The sequence below is a fragment of the Apus apus genome, chromosome 18 (assembly GCF_020740795.1).
Source record: "Apus apus isolate bApuApu2 chromosome 18, bApuApu2.pri.cur, whole genome shotgun sequence".
Lineage (NCBI taxonomy): Eukaryota > Metazoa > Chordata > Aves > Apodiformes > Apodidae > Apus > Apus apus.
In genome coordinates, this window is record NC_067299.1 from 6,988,246 (window position 1) to 7,014,747 (window position 26,502).

At 41.0% G+C, this 26,502-nt stretch overlaps 1 protein-coding gene across 10 annotated transcripts in view; it reads right to left on the reverse strand.

Moving 5' to 3' along the window:
- Positions 1-26,502, reverse strand: part of CUX1 (cut like homeobox 1) — a 278,864-nt gene that overhangs the window by 60,793 nt on the left and 191,569 nt on the right. For 3 of the 10 annotated variants that reach the window (XM_051635428.1, XM_051635429.1, XM_051635427.1), the window contains 9 exons: positions 22,301-22,359; positions 17,289-17,337; positions 16,173-16,269; positions 14,406-15,077; positions 13,352-13,417; positions 11,905-12,006; positions 8,851-9,677; positions 7,255-7,420; positions 6,501-6,557 (listed from right to left, as the gene is read on the reverse strand). In XM_051635428.1, the coding sequence (XP_051491388.1) occupies positions 6,501-6,557; positions 7,255-7,420; positions 8,851-9,677; positions 11,905-12,006; positions 13,352-13,417; positions 14,406-15,077; positions 16,173-16,269; positions 17,289-17,337; positions 22,301-22,359 (2,095 nt within the window). The remainder of the gene's footprint in view (positions 1-6,500; positions 6,558-7,254; positions 7,421-8,850; positions 9,678-11,904; positions 12,007-13,351; positions 13,418-14,405; positions 15,078-16,172; positions 16,270-17,288; positions 17,338-22,300; positions 22,360-26,502) is intronic. The other 7 variants (XM_051635433.1, XM_051635432.1, XM_051635435.1 and 4 more) reach the window with 5 other exon arrangements.

The window sequence follows — 26,502 nt, forward strand, 5'->3', positions numbered from 1 at the left end:
CCCTCCTTTTCCCACAAGACCACCAACGTGAGCTTCTGCCAGCTGCCACAGCCTCCTATTACCAAGAGAAAAATATCTGCTCCCTTCAGAGATGAGCTTTTCCAACCTCTTTTGCAGCTGCCAGCCCACGGGGGACAGATCCTGGCCAGCACCCCGGCTCCTGCCAGGCCTCCCCGTGCCACAGCGCGGCCTCGCCCGCGTTTCAGTGCTGCTCCAGTTATTTTTATATTGGGCTTTCTGACGTATCAGCTCCTCATTTTCTACCCAGCTCCTCTGTGGTTAGCAGCTGGCAGGAGAAGCCCCCGTGCCTGGAAGCGGGGAGGGGAGGTAACGTGGGCCCCCTCCCCAAAGGAGGCTGCTCGTCTCCAAATGCGCAAGTGGAGGGAAAAGAAAATGCTGGTAATTAATGACACGGAGTAATAAGTAATGAAATGATGAACAGTGGAATTTACAGAGCTCTAATATCCAATGGACACTGTTTCTTTTAAACAGAGCCTGAAGAGAGTTGAAGGAAGTTACACGCTCAGATTGAGGCTGAAGTTTCCCTGGAAGCACATATCCACAAACTACATCTGCTCATTAGCAACTATTATTCTTAACTGGTCCTCCTAAAAACTACCTGAGAAGCACAGCAGCAAGAATGGGCAGGGAAGTTTTTGGTTTTTTTCAGAGAGCTTAAAAATATACTCATTCATTAATTCTAATTTTTAAAAATGAAGACTTGGAGACTGAAGCATGAGTGTGCCAGACAAAATGCTGCTGCTTGGAGATCTTTTCCCACACACCAAAGGGGAGTGAGCGTAAAGCATCCACATTCCCAAATCAACCACAGAAATAAAACAGAGTTGCAACTTGACTGAGAAACTTCTCCGAAGTGAATGCAATGAACCCATGACCACACTTCAGAGTGAATTAAATTTGTCTTCAGAATCCAGCATGAGTCTCCTCTTTGCCATATTAGTATGAGAAGTGTATTGGGGCTCTGCAGCTGCAAGGAGTATCTGCCTAGAAAATACTGATCCCTTTATGATTCCATCTTTTACTTTAGCACTTTTGTAAGATTAAAGCTATGACCACAATGAGGATGGAGTAATCTTCTGCAAGTTTCATCACCAGATGTTTCAAGGCCAGAAAAGAACACAGCCAGGACAGGAATCTCTCTACAAAGACCATTTGCAAAGCACCATGGATGGACAAAGGATCATGGCCATGCAAGACAGCCTGGGAGGACAGACATAGGCAAGAGGTAGAAATGACCAGGTGATGGCTACTGATGGTAGCCAATGTTATGTTAAGAATGAACTTGAAACACTGACTTCACACTGCACTCCCAGGTCCCAGGAAGGTGCCTTGACAGTGCTTCTCCCAGCTTTATTGATACCAGAAAGGCTGCCAGGAAGGTTTTCGTGGTCCAAATTGTCAGGGAAATGGCACAGAACATGATCACACACATTACAGACAGACTACAACAGCTGCCCTTAAGAGGAGCCAACTGATATCCTATGGTTTGAAATCAAGACAGTCAAGGCCAACTGCTTCAGAGCTGTGATCTCAAAGCACACAGAAAGAATGTGGAAACTTCACCAATAAGGGCGAGAGTGCTTCAGGGTTAGCTGGGAAGAGGAATGTTTGGCTGACTTAGTTGTTCAGCTCCAAACTTGAAAAATGCATTTGCACCTAGCACAAAAGGGGACAACCTTCTCAATCAAATGGAAAGGTTCAAAAATTGATCATCAAATATAAATGCAGGGAATTCCTGCAGTCCAACTACTCAGCTATGAAAAGCCACATGATCTCCTTTCTCTTCCATTTTATAGACAGCCTTAACCACAAACATTTCATGTCGTACCATTTTATTAACCTGGAATGCCAGTAAATGCCTGCAAAACAGTCTCTCCTTTTTGACTTAACGAAAAATAGCTCACATTTGGGAAGATCTGTCAGCATCACTGGACTGATCACTTGTGTGATCTCAAGGTAATGAGGACTCAGCTCTCCATGTGCCAATCCCAGTGGTGCTCTAGAGCACCATCTCGGACAGCTCTGCCTGTCCAGAACAAAAGAGAATGAAGGAAATAATAATGACCAATGGAGAAATGGGGGCAGAGCTTCTCCATTGCCACCATGTGGCTCATGAGCTCCTCCTGTCAGGGCATCAAAATGGCAATCCTGAACATGGACTGCAAGCCTGAAACACACTCCCCACTTTGTGTCTCTCAGAGTAGTCCATGTGAGAGCATCCTTCTGTTATTAGGTAACTGGGATGATCTACCCAGGACACAGTTAGCTACCTGCCTGCTCAGTGGCTTTTGTACTGAAAAAATATTACAGGAATATGTATAACATAAATAGAAATATGATGGATACCTGCATTTGGCATCATTCCACAATATGTCTGTCAACATCATAACTACAGTAAAGCATAGATTGAATTCTGATTTTTTTCCAGATTGTCTTCCTCAAGGGATGATAAGAGGTAATCTCCCTGTTGTTACAAATGTTTTATTTTGAAAATAAAGCTTTTATGCATATTTTAGTTGATCTAAATACAGTAGATCTTGAGTTTTTAAATCACCAGATAATATGCAATTATCTCAAGCTAGATTCTGATTTTGAAACAAGCTCTAATTAGCTCCCCATTTTATGCTGCTATAATCCTTTCTTCAACTCCCATGAGTGTTACTATTGCTAAACAGCATGAGGTTAGGAATGATGGATGATACCCAGAAAGGAAGACAAACAGAAGGGAAATTCAAAATCCCCTGAGATCACCCGCAGCTGTATCGGCAAATGAAGATTTCCACATTAGGTCATAAGAAGACCCTTAGAGAAACACATTCCAAAAAGGCACGTCTTTGTCCCACTGAGTATTTGCAAGTCTTTAAAGTACTATATAGAGAGCATATGTCCTTCACAGAGGATAAACACAAAAGTGAATAAAAATCCAGCTTTCCTGGGAGTGGCTACGAAATCAACGGCAACAAAAAAACCAGCTTTGCCTTAATGACATAGAGGTGCTCAGGAAGACCCCAAAATAAAACAGAGCAGCAAGGGCTACATACAGTGCAAGTGTTTAGAAAAACATCCAAGTACATAAAGCTTCCTCAGGCACATGGCTCCTGTCCAAACCCAACCCTGCCCTGATGATCAGTAACGCAACTAAATAAGGGCCAAATTCATCATGAAAAAATGCTGATGCAGTTGGGTGACACTAATTCCACTTTTTTTTTTTTTTTTCCATGTGATTTGGTCCATGCTTTTGACACATAAATCATTAAAAAGGCAGATTTACCCAAGGGCATTAGAGCATTTAGGTGGAAAGAAATACACAGGAAAAAAATGTTAGAAAAGGCACAGTGATACTATTTTTGGCCACCTAAGGTACAGACACCATTTTTGTGTAAAACACATCACTGAAACTTGCAGAAAATCACCAAAGCCTTGATGGAAGGACACACAGATATGGATCTGCTTATAATTTTGGTACAGACTGTTTTTCAACATTAATAAATACAGCTTTTAAAGAAGAAAACCAATCCTGGCTTCTCTTTGCTATCTCAAAATATGTATATACATATATGTATACGTATGTACATATACATACATGCATATATATGTATGCATATATATATATATGTATATAGAGAATGTTTATTCTTTCATTCCCATGCACAGAAGACTGATGGGTCCATCTGTCCACGTGTGACAACGGAAAATTACAGGACAAAAGAACAGATTTTCATGAATGAGGTGTTAATCAAAACCTTATGATCTAGAAGTGTAACTAACTGGGTCAGAAATCCAGAAAATCCTGCTACTTTGATAGAATAGTGCCAAACAGTAATGAAAATACTCACAGCTAATAAAAGTTTGAGACATTACTATGCATGTTGACACTCTGTACACTGAAGACCTTCTTGGCAAAGCACTCAGGAGCCACTGAACGTATTAGTTTAATTTCACTTCTTTCCCTTCATGCATTCAACAAGTTCCAAGCCAATTATATTACACAGAAAAGGCTCCAGACCTTTTCTCATTTCAAAATTGTTCTGATTAATTTCTCTTTTAAAATTACAAGTATGCAACCTTTTCTGCCTTGATTTTGCTGGGAAATGTCTCTGAAGACCAGAAAATCGGAGCCGTCTTTATTTTTTTTTTTTCCTTCTGCCCTGGAGTGGAGGATCTTTCACAAATGCATAATTATTATTACCTTTTCCAAACTGTTTGCTGTGCTTTTAATTACAGAACAGCTGCTAAGAAAAGAAAATTACCAAACTGCCCTTCCTCATGCAAATAACTTGGTTTCACTCTTTTGTTCTGGGCGGTGTCATAACCTTCCTTACTCCTTTGTATAGAGAAAGACACCAAGAAAAGAAACTCTTATAAAATGATTTTGTTTTTACTCATTGGAAAGGAGGAAAAAAGGGCACAGGCCCATGTTCTCCTTCGTAAGTCTGCTTTAAGGAACGAAGGAGGGTGATCATCAATAATATGATTTTATTAGCTGAGAGGAACGTGTTGCCTCACCAAACATTAGCTCGAGGGCAGGAACTGACAAACGAGATTGGGAGTGTGGGAGGGGAGCAAAATATCACAGCAGCAAAACTGAACTTCCTGAAGGAAATCACTTTCAGTTGCCAGCAATCCTCATGGGAATCCATAAGGTGGTTGGATTTTAATACCATGGGCTTGCCTTTCCATCTTTTATAATTACAGTTAGTCATAAATATGATGATTAGCAATAACAATGCAGCCTTTTCCCAGCTTCTCTGATTTCAAATTCCTCTTAAAATGGCTACAATTAATTACTCATATTTTCCATGCTGTCTTAGGCATTTATAACTGTTAACAGTTACTCTTGCATAGTACTGATGCTACAAAAAAGTACTCACTGGCAGGCTTTTAATGAACAGCAGTGTATAAAACATTGCAGGAAATTTCCATGTTCACTAAATGCTTGGCTATAAGTAACAATAGTCCTATGATTGCAAATAATTTTTTCCCATTTTAATTTTGTTTTCAGGGCTTGTTTTCACCAGGGGCATTTTTTTTTTTTTTTTGCTTGCTTTTATCTATTTATTTTCAACTGTTCTTCTTAAGAAATACGTGGACGGAATATCCTAACAGATTTGCTTCTAGTAAAATCTTTTAGAATGCAAAACAGTTTCCCACTAGACTGAGAAAAAGCACTTTGGTTGGGATACTCTGAAGTAAGCAAGCTCCAGAAAAAAAAAAAGGAAAAAGAGAAAGTGTTTCAGAATGGCAGAAAGGTGGAAGAAGAGCACAACTCATCCTTCTCCATATCCTGAAATGCAATAATTTACAGAATCATGGAACAGTTTGGGTTGGAAGGGCCCTTAAAGATCATCCAGATCCAACCCCCTGCACGGGCAGGGACACCTCCCACCAGCCCAGGTTGCTCCAAGCCCCATCCAACCTGGCCTTGAACACTGCCAGGGGTGGGGCAGCCACAGCTCCCCTGGGCAACCTGGGCCAGGGTCTCACCACCCTCACACAAAATAATTTCCTTCTAATGTCTTACCTTAATCTCCCCTCTTTCAGTTTTAATCCATTCCCCCTTGTCCTCTCACTACAAGCCCTTGTCCAAAGTCCCTCCCCAGCTTTCCCGTAGCCCCTTCAGGCACTGGAAGGCCACTATGAAGTCTCCCTAGAGCCTTCTCATCTTATGGCTGAACAACCCCAACTCTCAGCCTGTAATAACAATTCTCCAATACAGGGGACTGGTTGTAAGGACAGAGCAGGGCACAAATACTTTTCTGGAGTACAAAACAGCCTGAGTGGTTTATGTCAGTTAAGCATATCATTGGTACGAAGTCTGTGTGGGTAGAGTTTGGTATCTAACAGCAGGAACACAGCTGTTCTGTTCCAGCCTCCTTCCTATACTGTGGCCATCTTATAAAACCTTTAGCAATCCACTTCTCTTTGACACTAAAGCTTTGCTGCATCTGCTTTTTTTTTTTGCCTTTTTTTTTTGCACGTGGAAAGGGGAGAGAGAGAGAAGAAAAAAGGTTGGCTTGGAATATTTAACGAAGTTTAAAAAAGAAAGACATTACATGGTCTTTTCCTCACCTTCAAATTAACAAAGCAGATTTTGTGCAAATGAAAGTGGGAAAAAAAATATGCCAGCAAGTAAGGCAGCTGGAGTATGTAGATCACATTACAAACGAAAGGCTTGTTTTACAGCCATTGTCACATGTCAAGTTGATAAGCTGAACTATGGTAAAAAAACCCCCACAGAGCAAATGATCTCTAAGATCAGACAGAGTCTCTTTACCTAATATATGCAGCTAAATATGTGTACTCCCTACATCTGCCATAGCAACAAGGAGAGAACAAGGAATTAACTGCATTAATAAAAAAATTGAAGGGTCTCCTGTATGATACAACAAAACGCAAGAAACCTCTCAGCATCAAAGCAAAAGAAACGTAACAAAAGCAGAGAATTATTTCAGAGCAAATCATTGAAACCAGCTGATTACCTGAGCTTGCACATCCCTGCTGTAGAGAATCCTGTAATGATGTCACAGAGTGAAGGACTAGATAAGAGAGGAGAGGAAAATCAGGGAACAATAAAAGGAGATGCCAAACCACAAACTAAACAGTAAGCAGGCTCAACAAATAGCAAACTGCTGATCTTGGCCAGGGCACACTGCTCATGGGAGGCACTGGCATTATCAGGGTACAACCGAGGCCAAACTCTAGTCTGGCCTTTCTCTATCAATAGGTATTAGGATAAGAGAGACAGCCACAATAAAAGCATAACTGCAACACAGTATTCCCCCTGTAAAGCTTAGCTCTTCTAGCTCACCTCCTGAGAAAGCAATCGATGCTCTCCTAGGAACAATAAAACCCCCTGCACAACCCTAGGAAACAGCACACAAGATTTTCCAGCTCTTTGGCCAAAATTTTTCATATTATGTATCATATTCATGCCTAGATAATATCATCCTAATTAGGAACTTGATAACTGCTGCTTATTTAATTACTCCAAAACCAACATTTCTTTCACAAACGCTCCCTGCATGTCCCCTTAGGGACTGGCTGGGCTGGGAGGTCCAATAAAGCCTGGATGGTCCAGTAAGGCCTAGATGGTCCAGTGAGACCTAGACTAGCACTGGGCACGAGTCTCACTTACTGCAAATTAAAAAAAAAACAAAAACAACAAAAAACCAACAACAAAAAAAGATCTCCTCCTCCTCCTCAACTCAAACAACATAGTGGAATTTTAATTACCTTGTCCTTGTTGCTGCCCTTGTGCAGGCAGGACACACTGTCCCAGCTCACCATTCAACCAGAGCTGCATACGAATAAATGGTTCTCGGCCTTTTTGGGTCAATTTACTCCATGGCTTTGGCCTGGAGAGCATGTCACTGACACTTCCTTGGGACAGCCCCAATACCTGAAGTGAAGCAACCAAGAACGGCACGTTAACACATTTGATGTGGAAGGGGAGGGGGGGTTTAAGTCACTTTGGTTTCCTTTACTGCTGTATCGCTCAAGATGGTTTTATATGGACAATCAGTAAAACTGCAAAATGACATATGTAGGTAATTGATGGAAATGCTTTTCTCCTGCTGTGGTTTCCTTCTGGAGTGTGGGTTTTTTTCCTGCAGGAACGGAGCAGCAGCACAGCAAAAGATGGTGCAAGATTTGCATGCTTTTCATATCTTGTGTCAAATATTTTCATCAGTTCTAACAGGAAAAACACAGAGTCCAGGCACACACAGGCAGATAAAACAGGAAATGATTGGCATGTATTTTGTTCTCAAACAAAAATAATTGGGACTTTTGAGACTAGGCCTATATTTGGCTGATTTTTTGGGGAATGAATGATAATGATGTGTGTTTTCACCTGTAGCAGCGGCTGCTCCATGTAAGCAAATATTTAAGAATACAGCCAACTGCTGCAAAGGGGGAATCTCAGACAGGCAGAATGTAATTACCTGCCTGGAATTCAGCACAGGTACACAGGTTAAAAATCATACTTAATGAAAGCTGCCACGGGATCTTTAATGACCCCAAGAGGTCAGGCTTTTCATTTCACATCTTAGTGAAAAGGTAATAGTGCGATGCCAGCTCCTATTATACTACTACATTGATCCCGTCCTTTACAGGAACAAGAAACACCAGATGTCCACCAGTTCTTACAGCCTGGGAGGTGTTTTCTGGTGGTTGGGGATCCCCCTGAAATCCCACGTGCTCCATGCTTAGGGCCCACAACGTGAGAACTTCAGAGAAAGCCTTATTGTGCATCGTGCATCTGTAACAAAACATTGCTTAAAAACATCTCAAATCACACTGAGATACCAAGCACCAAGAAATGACTGTGAATTCTTGACTCAAGACTAAGGAGAGGCTGGGGATTTTCCATGTGTTTGTTTAAATATCCTTGTGCACGTTTCCAAATATTAAGAAAGAGGAAAAATGCTCTTGTGTCCATAATCTTCACTTGTAACAAATTTAAGACTCTCCAGTCATGACAATGGTATTACTCAAATATTCCATGAATTCGTGACATTAGGCATGAAATATTGAGTGTCAATAATGATTGCTTCAGCTTTCAATGCTTCTAGACTCAAGGGCCTCATTTCTAATTACAAGTGGCTGAAGCCAATCTTTGCATAAAAACCTCTGCAATTCTCAAAAGAGGGGAAACCAAATGCTTGCCTTTGTGAGCCGATTTTTTAAATGCTTAACACACGAAGCAACAACATTTTTCCATAAAACATGTGTGGTACATCCCCCTCTGTTCAACTGAGCTCCATACCAAGGTAAGGAGCGCAATCACATTCACAATACTGGTGGAACAAGAGAGAACCAGTTCTTTACCTTTTCCCCAAAGATCCTTTGGCAGATGCCATTCTTTGCTAGCTTTTCCTTGACCTGCCGCGTTAGCTCTATCGTATCCACTTCCTGGTACATATAAATCTCATACTGCTCGGGTGTCAGTGGAGGAACTGAAGGTTTGGATGGCTTTGACAAAGACACGATAGGGGATGAAGGGAGGGGGCTATTTTGTGGTGTCTCACTGCGACTCGCCCCAGTCACGCTCAATTCAGAACTCTGGGAGTACGGAGATTCAGCGTTTGGCCACTCTTTCCAATACTCTGAAGAGGATGGTCCTTGGAGCTGGCTACGATCTGGCCTAGTCTGATTGCTGACCTTTTCTTTTCCACCACTGGCTTCCTCAACTTTTATATCTTCAGGAAGAGCTGTGTTTCTTCTCTCATGCTGCACAGTATTCCACCAATGGTCCTTCCAAACACCACCACGTCCCAACTCATTTTTAACATGCCTCAACATACCCTGGGCAGAATCACTTATTCCATGAAGCTCTAGAACAGGTGCCTCCTGAGGCTCCTTTTTGAGCCCAGAGAGGTTCTGCAATGCAGAGATACTGGAATCAGTGACAGATGAATGTTTCTTCAGGGATATGGCCAAAGGAGAATAGCTGGAAACCGAAGACATTGCAGGTGTAGGTACTAGTTTGGGGGACAGGATAGAAATGTCAGCTTGAGATAAAGGTGGTGTTTTTAAGGCAGGTTCAAGGGCAGCCTGCTGTGCCTCCATTTCCCGTCGGGCTTGTTGCAGAATGGATCGAATAGCATCATCAGAATTGCCACTGCTAGATGCAGAAGGCGGCTGAGCCGGCTCAGCTATGAAAAACAACCAAAAGACTAAATGCAACAGAGGAAATACGCTTTGAATTCAACATGTGCTACTGCAAACATTTCCCTGGCAGAGAAAAGAGGCTGCAATACATTTCTGGATGGGAGGGAGGAGCTTTCATTAAGCAAAGATTTGCACTTCTCTAAAGAAAGTCAGATTTCCAAAGTTCTTCACTGGAAAATGTTTATAGTTGCCAAAGTGCTGGACGTTTGCATGCACAGACTCAACTGTACAAGGCTACAACTACTTGCATGCTTCCCATCGTTGTAAAAACTTTCAAATAAATGCCTCTGAAAATCAAGCCTTCAACCTCTTCCTCCCCCACCCCAAGTGGTCAATAACACTTTATAGTTCTCTTTACAGAGTTATTTAACCTTTTACTTCTATCTTCACAAATGAACCGCAACGCAGACTCAGAACTGAACACAGCTGCATTCACCTGGACAGACTATTAATACCCCGATATAATGTAAACAAGGTGAATCCTTTTAACACCAGAAGTACAACACACAGGTAACACCAAGGCAAGAACTTCAGTAAGAGACTTCATTACTTTGTTTGACAAGCTAAATATGCTCCTGCTTCCTGATTTCTTGTTCCGTGGTCCCAGCCACTGAAATAAACAGTTGTAAAAAATCAGGCAGCTGCTGGGCCGTCACTCTCTGCCTTATCCAAAGGCCTAGAACGGAGCCACGGGTGATTTCAGAAGAGAGAACATCTAAACACAGTATTTCAGTGGTGAACCAGGACCTGTGTGGCTCTGCTGCAGCAGCCAGGGATGAGCAGAGATGGAAACATGGGTGTAGAATTATCTCTGCAGAGCCAAGGCGTTTTTGCAATCTGTTTCCATTTCAGCAAGTCTCCACCGAGTTCCCCAGTGCTTTAAAACCGATTCATCTGAAAGCTCCTCTACAAAGAATGGGGAAAGTGAAGCACTAGACAGGAACAGGGAACCCATACACTGCAAGAAGTGGGCTCAGAGTGAGAAGATCTGAATGCTGCATATTATTCTAGTAATTTTATGCCTCATCTGAACACATTTCCAAATTTTCCTCCCTACATTCCTTCCTGTCACACACTATAAAATACACAAAAAGCCAAGAAATGGGAAAAATGACCGTGGGACCAACTCTTCTGTTTTATCTGCTGGTTTCATAGGGAGTTTTGAGGCTGAATTAATATTTGAAAGGAAGTCTGAGATTCTCAGATGAAACATGCTACTGAACAACATGCTTGCAGTTTCCTGAACACAGCCCACATTTTTCTCTGTGTAATCATTACTTGTATGAAGTCAAATCATTCAAATCCTATGTTAACTAGTCTTTCATAATTTTCCATGAGATTAGTTAAGTTTTAATTTAAGAGACAACTATCCAAACCTGTAAATCAGTGTTTACTTTAAAAAATGAAAGATAAGTAATACACAGTACTCTCTACTTCAGCATTTGCCCTTGGGCAGTACTGGAAACTCTGTTAACACTGGGAGAGCTATCGAGTAGACAGAAAAGTTAACTACATGACAGCATACAATGAGAAATTAAACTTATCTCGGGGTAAGATGTTTTTGGGAAAGGAAATGCTCTTTGGATTTATCAGCTCATTCACTGACTACATTCTGTCACCAAAAATAAAGTAATCTAAAAGCTAGAACGGAGTTTGCCTACGTTATAATTTCAGAACACAATGTCCACCGTACAATTGCACTATGTGACTGGTAATTGCTGGCTAGATGGTGACCTCCACCCCAACAAATCCATTCAGTTCCCTCTCCCACATACTTGTGTCCCTGGGGCCTGAGTTAGTTAGAAGAGAAGAGAAAGCAGGAGCCATTCCCTTTTCAAGGAGTAAAGTGGCAGAGGAAATGATTTTTAAGATTCATCCTGCTGAGTGACAGCCTTGCAGGTCTGGAGCGGTGTAAAGAAAGCAGAGCTCTGCTTTTAAAAAAAAAGTATTTAAGAAATCTCACAGTGCTCCCCTGGGAGCATGGCAGAGCAGAGTGCTGAGCAGAGACCCTGCCAAGCCATGGCACATGTAACCTGAACTTGGGCTGCGTTACAGACGGAAACAATTCTGCTAAATAATAAACAAATTTTAAAAAGCTCTTCAAACTATGTTCAAGGTTTTAAGAATATAATTAACTGACCAGAAAGCTCATGGTAATTGTTTTAATTAAATTCTGAAATAAAAGGAGCAAGAGACAAAATGAGACCATACCTGTTTTCTGTACTTGCAGCTCCCTTTTGGCTTGTTCAAGAATGGATTTGATGGCTTCATCAGAGCCAGTCTCTGTGGTTCGGATTCTTGTGGTTATATTACCTGAAGGGGGAAACAAAACTAATGACTCCAGGAAAACTGTTATTTGTTTGGTTGGGTTTTTTTAACACAGACAGTGTATACTGGTGTAACAACAGCACGGCCTGATAACCATTTACATAGATCTTTACCAACGTTTAAAACACCCAGAACTTACTTAAATAATAAAAGAAAAATATCCTTGTTGTGCAAAAGCCTGCCTGCTAGCTGCACTGGGGCTACGAGAACACTGCTATCAACAGAAGAACTAGGTGCTCATATATTCCTTTTCCAGGGCAACATATATAGGTCTAGTTTTTTTCCTTTTCTAATTTTTTTTTGGAGGGGGAGAGGAAACAGAAGGGGAAAGAACCAGAGGGGAAAGGAAGAAAGCTAAAAACATAAGAGATCATGAATCACCTCAAAAATTGCATCAGCTGCTAGGCAAAGTAGGATGAGTACACATTCAGCCCAAAACAGAATTAAAAAGCAACTAGATGAAAATAATTTTTAACTTTCTAGAGTCTGCTACATTAAGAGAAACATTTAAATGCAGATGCCATTTGAACTACTCTCCAGCTAAGAGCTATTACTTGGTTGTTTTGTTTTATTTTAACTGCTAAAGGCAAGAAGATGAGTGAAAAACATGACTGTGAATGCTTTGCACTTAACTGCATTTTGCATTATAAGATTATTATTTTTAAGTGAGCTAGATAATTTGTGATTAGAGTCAAAATAACTACAGAGTTTTGGGGTATCTCTGATTTTTCTTCTTTCTCTTGTCTTGCTAAAAGAAAAATTCTGCAAATAATCCATAATGAAGAAAAATGCTTGCACTTCCTGTTCAGTGATAATTTACTGATCTGATGTTCATTTAACCTGTTACCTCTTCCATACATCAGACTGAACTAAGTATCACACTAACCAGCATACTGAAGTGTATTAGTCAACAGAAGCCCCCTGAGAAGAAAGAATTACATCTAGAGCAGAAGCAGTATGTGACTGATGTTGGATTATACATAACTGTGCAACTGTCTCCCTCCAAACTGACAAAAACAGCACAGAGAGCATTTCAATAGATGTGATGATTTTATAAAGCCACTTCTATCACTCATCTCTTTTTATTTGTGTACGCAGTGAGGTTGGGAGTGGAAAAAGTACCCAGACAGCGTTACGTTAGTACAGCAGCAGCAGAATTAGAAAAAGCAGAGTGTTCGTCTAACCCATGGTTTGTTTTATACTTACTGTCTGTTTTTCTATCAGATTCCAGGCCAGAATCAAACTGCACAGTTTTAAGGAAACACACAGCTAAAGCACACTCCACTTCCTAGGTATTGACTGCAAAGAAAAACACCTGCCTGTGACGTACCTTCAGACCCATTTCTTCGTTTCGGTACTTCCTGAAATAGTCTGTTCAGGTTCTGGCCTGGATTCTCTGTTGAAAAACAAGTTTGGTAAGAACAAAACAATCAGGGGATGGTTGCTCTGACTGTGTGACATGAGAAGCTAGCAGCCTGTCTCTGACCACGAGGGTTCGAGCTGTCCTCACCCCCTTGAGCTTTTGTCTGGGTGCTGGAGGAGCTGGCTACTTTGGAAGAAGCAAGGCTGGCCGATTTGTTAATAAAGATTACAGCTACATTTGGAAAGGAGATTAGATAGATATAAATAAATGTCTAGAGATACCAAAAATGAAGAGGTTAAAGATGGGCAGATAATCCCCTCAAGTACAATCATCAAAAGGAAGAACAGATTTTAAGTCTAACAGTGTGCACTTTCAGTTAAACAACATCTAGGAAAATCCTGCCTGTCCTTTCCAATATTTCTCGACTGTAAACAACTTACTCTTCAGATTCTCTAAATGTAAATCTCAGTCTTCACTTCAGATGGATCACAATGAAATGCATGTTATTTCTTAAAATCACTGCCTTAAATATGCAAAGCTGCTTTAAATTAGGATTGTTTTTTAATTACTCATCCCATGCATCACCTATGATATTTTGTCAAAACACATTGGGAAAAATAATCACGGAAGACACAACAGAAGTCTGGCCTCAATAAACAACCCCAAATAAAAATGTTCAAGCATTTTTGAGGGCTGAAACCCTCAGTAGCTACTGACCCTTTTCACTCTGTATTTAGCTCTGACACAGGGCTATTGGGAAGTGAGGGATCTAAGTGTCCCTGCTGCTTGCCCCTGCTGACCACCACAAGTCAGCAGCTAAAAAAAGCACAAGCAAAGATACTAACCTGCTCAAGTGCTGAAAAGCAGAGTTAGAAAGCTGTCCTTTCTGTACCTGACATCTGATTCAGGTGAAATCAGCAACCAGGCACAAATGGCCCCAAACAGGGAAGCAAGCTTCCAATTTTTATCATTTGTAACTAAGAGAAAAATAGGGCGAGGCTCCGGGCCGGCGAGCACTTACCTCTTTGTCTACCCTGGATGCTGCGAAGAGCCAAGATGTTCTGCTCGTCCGAGAGGAACTGCTTCATCTTATGAAATGGCTCCTTGCCTCTCACAGTCAGTTTATTCCATGGCTTTGGCCGGGCTAGTATCTCGCTCACAGACCCTTGCGACAGTCCCAACACATAATGTCCAAATATCCGCTGTCCAATATTGTGCTTGATCAACTGCTCTTTCACCTGACGTGCAATTTCGGCCGTGTCTATCTCCTCGCCTTCGGAGATGCTCCCAGCACTTTCTGACTGGCTGGGAGATGGGGCCATGCCATTTACATCCGGACTTTGTTGTAATGGACTTTGGGAAGATATGGAGTTTGTGCTGTAAGGACCTGTTGAAAAAATCATGCTTGTGCTTCCTGCTTCCTGCATTGCCTTGGAGTAGAAGGACTGCATTAGCTGTCGCTGGAGGAGAGAGTTTAGTGCAAATTTTCCTGTGGAGGCCAGGGGTAAGCTGGGGCTCGCCAGGGATGAGCTGAAAAAGTCTTGACTTAAACCCGTTGGTGAGAACTGGTGTGTACCATTAGTATTGGAAGCCTGCTCCCCCACGTTGCGGAGCAACTGAGAAGGAGGGGAGGCCGGCAAGGTTGCAGGACGCTGACTCTCAGGCTGGTCTTTCCCTTTTCTCCTGGCTGACCCTACAAGGAAGGTCAAACATAATGCATTATGGGGGATCAAAGAGGGAAAAACCAAGATAAAAAAATGCAAAGTTTGCCCCACAAAGGGAAAAAGTGCAGATTTCCAAGGGCCAATGGAGTGGCAGTGGGATTTTTGTTTTCGTTTTGGTTTGTTTTTTTTTGTTTGTTGGTTTGTTTTTTAATAATTGAAATTTTAATAAGCCAAACAAGGCCCCCAAAACAAACAACATGCATTTCATGTTTGCACCTTTCTTGTATGTTGCAGCCTGGAGAATCCCCCTTACAAACATTAAAACTGGAACAATTACATGAAGTGCAGTTACACATTTAAAATAAATGCAGTTACAGACAGCAAGTCTCTCTGTTGTCTCTCATTCAAGACATTACTCATTGGACCTGACTGAACCCAAATACAGCAAACATTTACATTTTGGAACAAACCAATTTGAATAAAGGAATCACCATTAGGTGGATGCACCAAGATCACTCAGTTAAACTCATAAAACACTTCAGAATTCAGTAATCCCAGGGCCAGTGTCAACTTTTAACTTTCTTCCAGCTGCAAAAACCATAAGCATTCAAGTATCTGGAAATTCCATGACTTGCCATGTAAAAAATGTGCACACAAGATGTAAAAAGCCCACATTAGGAAAGCTAAAAGGCTAACACACTTTGCTAAAATCAAAGTACCTTCTTTTTCCAAGCTGACCTGCTGGTAGTGTGTCTAAGTGTATCAGACAGGAAGATAATTGTGCTCTACATGCAAACATTTTGCATAACATTGTGTGTGGGGGAAGAGACTTCTGGTGCCACAGATGAATTTGTTCCCAAAACAGAAGACAGCCTCAAACACTACCACTTGGTACATCTGGTAATGCCTCCCTTTCCTAACCTTTAAAAGACTCTCTGAGGTCTCCAAGTTTTATTTTATTATCCGGCCTATAAAACTACAGAAATCAAACATTATTCAGTGTTCCTGTCGCCTGTTAATCTTTCTGCCATGCATTAGCTCAGACATTCATCTCTCACTCAGCCCCCCCCTCCCTTCACAAGACAGCAAACCAACCAGAAGAGCTGAAAATCGTGTCAACCTACCACTCAGGTCACTATTTGTGATACGCAGCGTCGCGTTCTCTGACTGCAAGGAGCGGTTCTTCTCCAGCAGCAGCACCTCCAGCGGTTTGGATGCATCCTAGAGAAAATCCAAGTGGGAGGTTTGTTTCTAAAAGCATTAAGAGTCTCACTCAGGCACTAAAAAGGATTTCAGAAGGAGAAAACAAGTGCTTATCTCTGCTACGAGCGCAGCTAGGGAATTCACCATGCATCTAATTGCAGGAGTCGCTCGGTGCTCCTCCACGAGCCACAGAAGAGGTTCACTGTTTCATTTTCCTTGTAAATCATTCATCAATCCTGCATTATTTTGAAATGTGTAATGGAACATTTTCTTAATCCTGCTTATTTTAAAATGTTACTGGCAAAGTCTCAACTAAAAAGCTGTCGACTTCTTCTAATCTGATTAAAAGAGGAGTTAAGATTATATTATTCCTTCTAGGTCAACTGACCCAAGTCAAGCGTTTCCTTGAAATGCTGCTTTTCAGCATAAACAGTTTGTTCAGAAATGAAATCAGTCACAGAAAACTGCCATTTATCTCAAACTAAATATCTAACTGTTGATCATTAAAAAAAATATTGAAAATTAATCCCAGAATATTGATAGTCAGTTCAAATGTCAGAAGCAGGAACCTAATTCATAACCTTTACATTTAAGTAAGATTAATTTGGTGGAATAGCAGAGCTTTCTCCTGCCTTCTCAGTACTCAGAATCTGCTTTCTTTTGTGAACATTATGTTCAAGGCTAGCAAAGACTTTAAAATGCTAAAAGCCCTGCTTAGCTTGCTGTCAGCACAAGAAACATGCAAATCTCAGCATAGCTGTGCACCAACTCTAGTCTCTTCAGAGGACCCAACTCCACAACATTATGGTTATCCACTCCAGCTGAAATGTCACTCTTTGTCCTTGACCACTTAAAAGAAATTAACAGGCAAAAAATGTTCTGTTCAGCTTTTCACAATCAACAACATCAAGAGAACAAAGATCAACCCATATGTCTCAACATCAACAGGAAACTGTCCATGCCAACACTAAGAAATTGCCAGACTACATTTTACTGAGCTGCTGAAGGAATTAAGGACACAAAAGTAGGTTCAGTACCTGCGACCCAGAGCTCTCAGATGCTGCAAACTCCATGGATTTCAAGATACTGTGGAAGGCAGAACAAAATATTATTTTCTATTTCTTTTTTTTCATAACAGCTGCACTAATGAGCATTATCATTTCCTACTCTCCAGCAACACTTCAAGTGATAACAACTTCCCTTGCAGTGACACAGCCTCACAATGAATATCGAATAACTATTCAAACTAGTTCTTGGAGAAGAACATTTTCTCGAGCGTCATCTAAATCATTCCACATGCAATCCCACCAGGCCAGTTTAAAGCATAAATTTAAAGGTTAATAAGGATATAACATTTTAAGCTGTCAGAAGCGATAGAAATTTATCTGTGAAGCTTGAAGGGAATGAAAAAGTTGGAGCAAAGCAAGAAAACAGGGGAATCACCACCACAGTTACAGTAGTTTATATAATATACACCAGCTCACATACCAAGGCAAAGATGCACAAATAATCTTCCCTACCAAGCCACTACAGACTAAAAGGCAGTTTTTCATTTTAATAACCTTCTAGTTCTATGGCAAAGGGAAGATACAACAGCCCAGTATATCTCAAGAAATATGAAAGATCCAAATATTTGTAAGTACATGAAGAGAAGAATCTGGTAAGTCTCATTGTCAATATTTCATATAAATATGGAGTGATCAAAGGATTTCTGCCTTCAAAGTCCTTCAGTTAGAGTTGTACTGTCTGACAAACAAGAATCTTAATGAACAGAAACTTATTACTGTGCTTTGTCTTATACATTTTTTGAGTAGGCCTGCTGCAGGTAGGATGTTCATTTCCTAAGACTGAAGTATTAAATGATTTCAGCCTCTCATTGTAGAAAGATGACATTCATTTGTTGAAGAAAAATACATAATCAGAGTGTTTGCAGAGCGTTTTTCATGGATAAAGCAGAAGGAACTTTGTGAGGCAGGGAGAATATCTTTATTAACTATGTATTAAATGAGTCAAAAAAGGCAGAAGGCCAGTAGTAACATGGAGGGACTAATTCTGGATGTCACTAGAGTCAGCCAGGCTCCCAGCCCTCATTAACTGCTGCAGAACACGTGGCATCCAGCTCCTCTATAAATCTTCCCATGTATTAATCCAGAATTAGGTGTCCATTAAGTGACACTCTGGAAATCCTTGGTCTCAATGACTCACTGAAGATCACTCAAAGTCATGGCAAGATCAGGAAAAAGTAATTTTGAGACAGAAACTTCATGCATTTTGCATCTGTCCATCAGGCACTCCCTGCATATAGTGTTCATTCTGACAGGCACTCCTACAAATATAATAATTAATAAAACCACAAAATTCTGGCCATCAGTTTCATTGTAGGGTGTCACTGAATAACCCCTCTTGCCAGCAGAAATCACTGTAGGGTAGAGCCACCATCCAACCCATAAGCACACGAAGAATGCTGTTAAGACTCTGCTTTCTGTGGGCACAGCAGCTCACCCACGTGCAGAAGTGCCTCTTTGCTGCTATCAGAGAAGCTGTCCCAGTCAAGGAGAGAAGCTGTGCATTAATGGGTCGAGTTCTTAGAGATCCTGAGATTATATGGACATCACAGGCATGTTTACTCAGGTTGCTAATCACTGCTGAAAGCAAGTGTTTCTTGGGACACCTCTTCAGAGGCACAGCTCTGTCTAGCAGGACTCCAAGATGCTGAGGGAGATAAATACAGAGATTCTAGGGAAAGCCTGAGTCACAGGCAGGTGACTGAATTCTCCCATGGGTCTGTAAGGGATGGCCTCTGAAAGGACAGCACGTAGTAATTTCTGGCCCCATGATGGTCAAATAGGGAGGCCCATCTGAATTAAAGAAAACCCAACAATTTCTAACAGCAAATCATCAGCTGGCAAACTTCCCACAGCACAACCCCAGGGATACTCCTGTTCCAGTTCAGATCAGCAGTACCTGTGATGCAGCTCTCCCAGTAATCCCCACTTACCACCCTTGGGTTTGCCATGCAGAGCAGTCCTGGAGCATACCAACCACGTTCCTTCTGGATGAGACTAAACCAAAAGAAGCTGCACACTCTGGGAGGAGTGAGTGTTACCTTCTATGACCACTACTGTGCTGCCTGCAGAACCAGGCTGACACCAGTTGGAAACGCAAAGCAAGCCTGAAGGTGTTTCATGTGTCTGTTGGGCTCTTGGCACCAAAACTCAGGCTTTAAAGCCCTGGTCCTGTTGTGCCCCTCCCCTCACACAGGCTGCTCTACAGTTTTGACTCTGAGCAGCTGCTGCCAGCTGGGACCTTCAGAAAGGATCCTGAACCTTCCTGCATTTTTCAGCAAGCAGGCATGTGTGTTCAGTCCTCTGCTGGAAACTTACTGACCTCTGCCTACTTCAAGTGGATTCTTTGCTACCTGAAATAGCTTTCTGGCAATTTCACAGGTAATTTCCTATACACTTAGAACCCAAAATATACTTAAGACCAGCTTGATGGTCAAAATACCCTTGGAGGAATATTCACTACAGCAGGTTAGCTTTTTTTTAAAGTAAAAGTTAAACATGTAAAAAATGACTCTCCAAATGTGTCACAAAAGAGACATTTTCCTCAGGAATATAAGGAAGCAAAATGTTTTCCCGTTGGATTCCAGGAATATCTTTGCCCATGAGATCTTAACTCTATCTGCTGCTCAAGATCAGTTATCTGCTTTTTAAAGGAATGATCTTGTGACTCCAATCTGCACATCTAAGACGACTTGAAAGACCTGACTCTAAAGCAAAGTGTGCACTGGGACAGCTCGACTTTCTGTTCTTAAGCTCCTGACTGCAAAAGCAGGAGGGTGAGCACTGTCATATTGCTTGAGAGGGAACTGAAAGGAGAAACAGAGCTTTTGGATGTCCAAAATAGTTTTTTAAGCCATTTGGCACAAAAGACAATGCAGAAAGCAGGGAATTCTGCCATCTCAGTTCTTGCAGTGGACTCAGTTAAGTTCTTCCAAGGTCAGAAGTGGGCTGATAGTGAGATCCCTCAGCCTAGAATGCCTCTAGCACCCTTGGAAGGATTAAGAAAAACACATCAGTGCCAAAACAACTGATAAGTTTTTTTATCCTTTCTTCCTTACTGACAAGGTATCTTTTTCCTTGGTGTGTATGTGCGTTAGGAGCAGCTCATTTTTGTCAGAGTAGGATGCTGTCTGTGTGGTTCCAGATTTATATCAATGGACTTTTCATCGTTTCACTTCAAATCACTGTCACTCCCAGGTGATGCCCACATAGATTTTGGCACATCTTTTGGACCAGATGGGAGCAGAGAGAGTGGCACGAATGAGCTGCTGTCTCACAGAGGGTCTTAACTCCCCACACCATCCAGCAGGATGATGTAGGGACCCCAGGCCATCTACAAGCTAGCTGGCTGTCCCTCCAAAACCAGCATGCCCAGATAAGAAAATGTTACCCACAGATTAGGGGGATATAAAAGCTGTAACATCCAGGAGAATAGAGAGTTAATTTACTGGCATCCAACAAGGGCCACTTCCAGAAGATTCTCCCATCTATTTCACTGCAGACTCATCTCACAATAACAGGAACAGGCAGAAACACCATATGAACACTCCTATGTCATGGCTCCTCCTGAACCTCTTATCTGCCTTCCCATCCCTGCCTTCATGTAAATCAGTGTTGTAAAAAAGAAAAGGCATAACTGCTAGGAATACAAGGATCTAAATGAGTTCCCTATCTAAAGTAAAGGCATTAAACCCAGTAGGATTTAAAACTCATTTGCTGTTTCAGCACATCCACATTTAGTAACGCATGTAGCAAAGTGGAAGGTTGTGGCTTGATTTTCATTCACTCCTTTACATATGAGGGCATCAACTACCTGAAACCTGAAGCTGAGTTTCCTTAACTCAGGAGAGAAAAAGGACATATCTACCTGTATTGCTGTAACAAGGGAGTTTTTTGGAAAGCAGTTAATATTCAGGTATAATGACCAAGCAACACTCATTTCAGCTAGTAAATCAACACTTTAATTAATACTTTCAGAAGTGACTGAAAGCAGCAGGGATGGGGCTCCTCTGCTTGGTTGGTAGACTTAGGTTATGGTTGGAACTGATGATCTTAAAAGGTCTTTTCCAACCAGAACAATTCTGTGATTCTTGACTGAAGCTACACCAGTGTGTGCTGCAGCTGGCAGAGAACCAGAACCACAGCCAAGGTGGCTTGAATACAACAGCACCAGGGGCTGGGCAGTTGTGGGGCTTGCAAAATCAAACCTGCTTTCCAGATTCTCCAGGGACGTGTAAACAAAAGCACATGACTACCAATCCCATCTGAAATACCTCATTAAGCAAGGTAACATTTTTTCAGTCTTCTTAAAATACACACAAAAATGCCAGAATGATGAAAGGAGAGATGGAGATTCTTGCAGTTATTTAAACCTTGACACTGAACATATTTCTAGTCAAAAAACTTCTCTTCTAAACCTGACAGCTTATCTTGTTGTAGTTTAAAATGAGGCTCTTTTAAGTCTCTCAAAAACCCCTTGAAATAGGAAGAGGCTGTTTGTGGCTTTAGTTTATAACCACAATATGTTAGCAAAAATATACAGTGAAACAAGAGCAGCATTAAAATGGCAAGTGCTGAACACTGGCTGGCAACAGCATAGAAAAGGTATCATGGCCAAAGGCCCTGCAGTAAATTCTTGGTCCACATTACATTCAGCTATTGGCTGGGGATTTTTTAAGAGTGGTTCACCTAAAATACCACAGGTTTCAAACTTCTTACCCTTGGTGGATGATAGTTTTAGCAACTTTTCTTCAAGGACACTTGCATTCTTAGCCATTGTGGTACTCTGCTGCAGCACAAAGGAGCACTCTCAGATCCAGCACTTGCACTGGTTCCGGATGCAATTTCTGCCAATATTCCTGATTTCCCCGTGTCTGTGGTTTTGACTGAATTCTTTATTGTTCCAAGAACACAGATTTGTGGCTTCATTTAACAATTGTTAAACTAGAGTTTGTGTAAAAATTATGTAAGCATTTAACACTTACTTTAATTCTTTCTTAACCTCTTCATAATCAGCCTGTCCTTTCAGTTTTTCTTCCAGTTGCTTGAAAAGAAAGAACATGGATTTAATTACTCAGATTCTTTATTTTTTCTGCAGTCTTTCAAAATCACCTTTAGATTATTCCATATATACAGCAGAGCACAAGTGAGGGTTAATGACTCATACCTAATTTACATATATTAGAAAACAAACTATAAGCAATTCAACATAAACACAATTATATCTCAACTCTTCCTTTGTTTACAGAGTGCCAAGCATTACAGAGCTCAGGAGGTCCCAATCTGGCTGTTTGCAATGTCACTGTCATGTTCAATGAAGAGATGGGGGAAGAAGGTATGAAAAAAAGGGGCAGCTGAAATTTTTAAAGAACCAGTAAATTGAGGAAAGAAGCAGGATGCTCTGGCACACACTGGATTCTTGATATGACAGTTCTCAATAACCTTGTCTACATGGGAGAAAAAAAAAAAAAAGGCCTGAAGAAGCTGTTGTTGACTGGAACGCCTTAGGCTGGTATGACTTCTACAATGCCTCATGCCCAAACAAAACAGCTGTACCAGCTCATTTTACAAGCAGCACTTCTTGCAGCAACTAATATGATTACACACTGGAGATGAAGCATTGAGACCAACTCAGCAGGTCTTTTTTGCACAGGTCTGCCAGACCTGAGGCAGACTCAATGGCTTCTCTTCGGTGTGAAGGTGCCACAAATGTTGAAACAAACCTCCTGTCATAATCTGGAACACAATGCCACATGTTTGGACCTTACCCGAGAGCCCCTGCTCCCAACAACAGTGCTCATCACTACAGGATAAATGCTTCAGAAGGCCTAAAACATAGTGATCCATAATTGATGCTGTTACGTTGCTTGCAGAAGCTACATTATTTCCCACTAATCATTTCTTTGCTTAGTACAGGCACACCCCATCTAAGCAAAGAACAGAACTTACTGGCTTGCAACTTCCATGGGTAAATTCAGGCTAGCTCTGCTTGACTGAATTTTTGATGTTAAAATTGGCACAGAATCCCAAAGGTCACAGGAAACAGAAATAACACAAGGATGTGTTACCACCCTCTAAGACAGAGAACCTTCTTTGAAAAAGAGAGGAATTTATGTCATGAAAAAGAAAAATAGGGCTTTATGTCCAGGAGAGGCTGCCTTCAGTGGAGAAGTGAATTCAGTAAGATCCTACACACACTCTTGGGCTGCTCACTGAACACAGGAGGAAGGCAGGAAACTTATGAACTTGGATAATTTTAGCAAAACAGTTTAAAATGCAGCCCCGTGAAGCTGTGCACCAGCACAGTGATGGGTGAATGAACAGCAGAGCTGGGACAGATGAATAATTAGGGGTGGGAACCTCTCAACCATACTGTCTTCCCAAGTAAGGCAGTGTGTAGGTATCACCCAAACCAAAGCTACCCAATGGGTACAAGCAGCAAACCTAAACACTGCAATAAAGCACCCAGAGATTAGTGAGTATCTGAGCCATCTTAACTTAAATGAGGCTTCTTCAGATAACAACAGCAGCATGATGAGGATTTGTTGGACTTTCAGCTATTTTGCCATCTTTTAAAGGATTTCCTGTCATGCCCTTTCCAGTTTACATACTGTTGACATTTCTGCCTTTGCCATTAGTGTGCATATTAAAAAGCAGTGACAAAGTGGACACCCATGTTATCAATATACAGCCCTCTTAAATTCCTCTTTCTGCTTTTTGATATCATAATCCACAATCCTTAGTCACTGCTGACAAGAAGCATCTCCTGGCAGTAACACAAGAGCCCCTGCTCTGGCAGCTGCTCAACAAGCAGCTCTTAAAGGATCACCACTGCTGGCTGGGGCAGGAAAGCAGAAACACTGAAAAGTGTTCAGTGTGGAATTTGCACTCTATGGGACATTGATGAAACAAGCAGCCTCTTAAAAGGTCTCGTGTCCTGGCCATCCTTGGCCATCAGTAATTTGTGCTGTCATTCAGAGTGTGTTAAAAAGAAAAAAAAACCCCACAACAAATCAATGTGTCTACTTCAGCTTAAACAAACAAACAAACAAAATTCTCCTGGAATAAGCAACAGGACAAGTTCTAGTCATTTCTTCTGACATGCCCTGCCTTATCAAATTCCAGTTGCTAAATGGAATGAGAGGCAGCACCAACTTTGCTTTCTATAGCAGATACAGTGCTGTGGTTGCTTTGGCTAGAAAAGCCCTGTAACTGATTTAACTAGGAAAACCCTGGTTGATGTGACTAGGAAAACTCTACAAATATTAAATATGCTGGGAGTTTTTTATACCTTCCAACATGGGTTGAAATTTCATGATACAAATGTGCCAGGTAATCCCAGAGCCCAAGATGTCACCTCAGTTCTCCAAGTTTTAAGGACAGCCAGCTACAACATGCCACAAGTCCAGGCAGGTTTTCAAGCTACAAAATACCTCTTTTAGATACTTACCACATATAGTAAAGATACACTACAAGTCACCTCTTCCTTAGCTTTGTCACTCCTGACATTTTTGCATCTCTGGCAGGTTAGTTTTCACAGTAGGGATAACTGGCTATTTACACTAGTCCTCAGGATTAAAAGTACTGGAATCAATTTAAAACAAACAATATCCTGGCTTAATGTGTAAGTGACTTACATAAGGAGATGCTAAAAAAAGAGCCCTTCAGGGCAACAGATCTAAAGTACAAAAAAGCTAACCATTCCCATTTTATTGCAATCTACATTAAACATAATCCTGTATAGGAATATGCAACACCCTGAAAGTATTTCTGGAAATTTTAGGTACAAAACACAGCCTAGGGGAAAAAAAAAAAAGAAATTAAAAAAAAAGATGTTGACAGAATGAAGCTGTTTTGAACTGTCAGGTACTTGTGTGCTGTTCTAGCTGTATGGCAACCAGGAATATTTTACTCTCAATTGTATAAAAACCACATACATCCATCATTCCCAAGTACCTAATATAGAGATTGTTGCCATGGAAAATCTACTCCTCAACGTATACTTTACTAAACAATACAAACTAACAACTGAGAATGCAGGGCCTGTGTGTAAGTAGACCTTTTAGGCACTTGGCATCTTCCCAGTCAATGACTCTTTTAAAATGTATTAGTATGGTAATTGTCTCAAAGAACCCTGTGAAATGCATGGAACACGGTAGAGCAAAGGTTCAAGCTGTGAGACAATCTGGAGGAACTGATATCTTGCACTAAATAGCAACCTGGTTAATTCAAACAAAACATATTCTGATGTCCTCCAACACACAGAAATGCAGGGAGCCAGAGGACTGAAGGGATGGGCTGCTGGTGTTTCTGCACACTACATTGGCTAATATTCCTTGTTAATGAATCATCTTGCATTTACTGTATGAACAAATCCACTTCAGAGCATGTACTGATTGGGTGCCCCCTTATGTTATTTTAAACAAGCCAAATAATTGCTGTTTTATTAACTAAAGTGTCTTAGGTAAAACAGCAAACACTGTATTAAGGGGCTTAAAACATTTTTTAAATCCTATTAGACTAATGTCCAAGTTTAGAGTGATAAACTAAAAAGCCCATATTTAATTAACCTAGGTTATTTGATGTACCTGCTAACTAGCACTGGTGTATTTTAATTTGGCAGCAGGGAAGCTGTAACTCCCAGCAACAAAAGGGTTAATATGATTATAGTTAGAAAAGTCTTGTTACTAGAAGCCATTCTTTTGATTATTAGATCCAATGAAGATAAAGAAGCAATAATTTAAGTACTTCTGTATTGTTTCATTAAGTCATAGAGTATTAAAGAATTCCCCCAAGATAAGAGTCTGAGAACATTGCTTTAATTTGTGAAACTGTGATTCATATTTTGTGGAGGCAACCATTACAATCTCCATTCTTTCAGAAGCAATTCCTCTATAATCAAACATGGGATCAATGCATCACCACTGAGATTTGAGTCTTTGTACAACAGATCTCAGACACAGCTTTTTTCCCAGCACTTTAGGGTAAAAGAATGTATCTTGAAATATTTTTATAGTGCAACAGATAAGGTTAAAGAGGGTTGAAATAACTAAAACTTTATCAATAGAGTCACTGTATCAGACACTATCAACAGGAACCTAAATAGAGCATTAGCCAGGCAAGCCTATGAGAAAATGGAAGGAGATTATTGAAATGAAAATCAAAGACTTGCTCTGTCACTTCTATG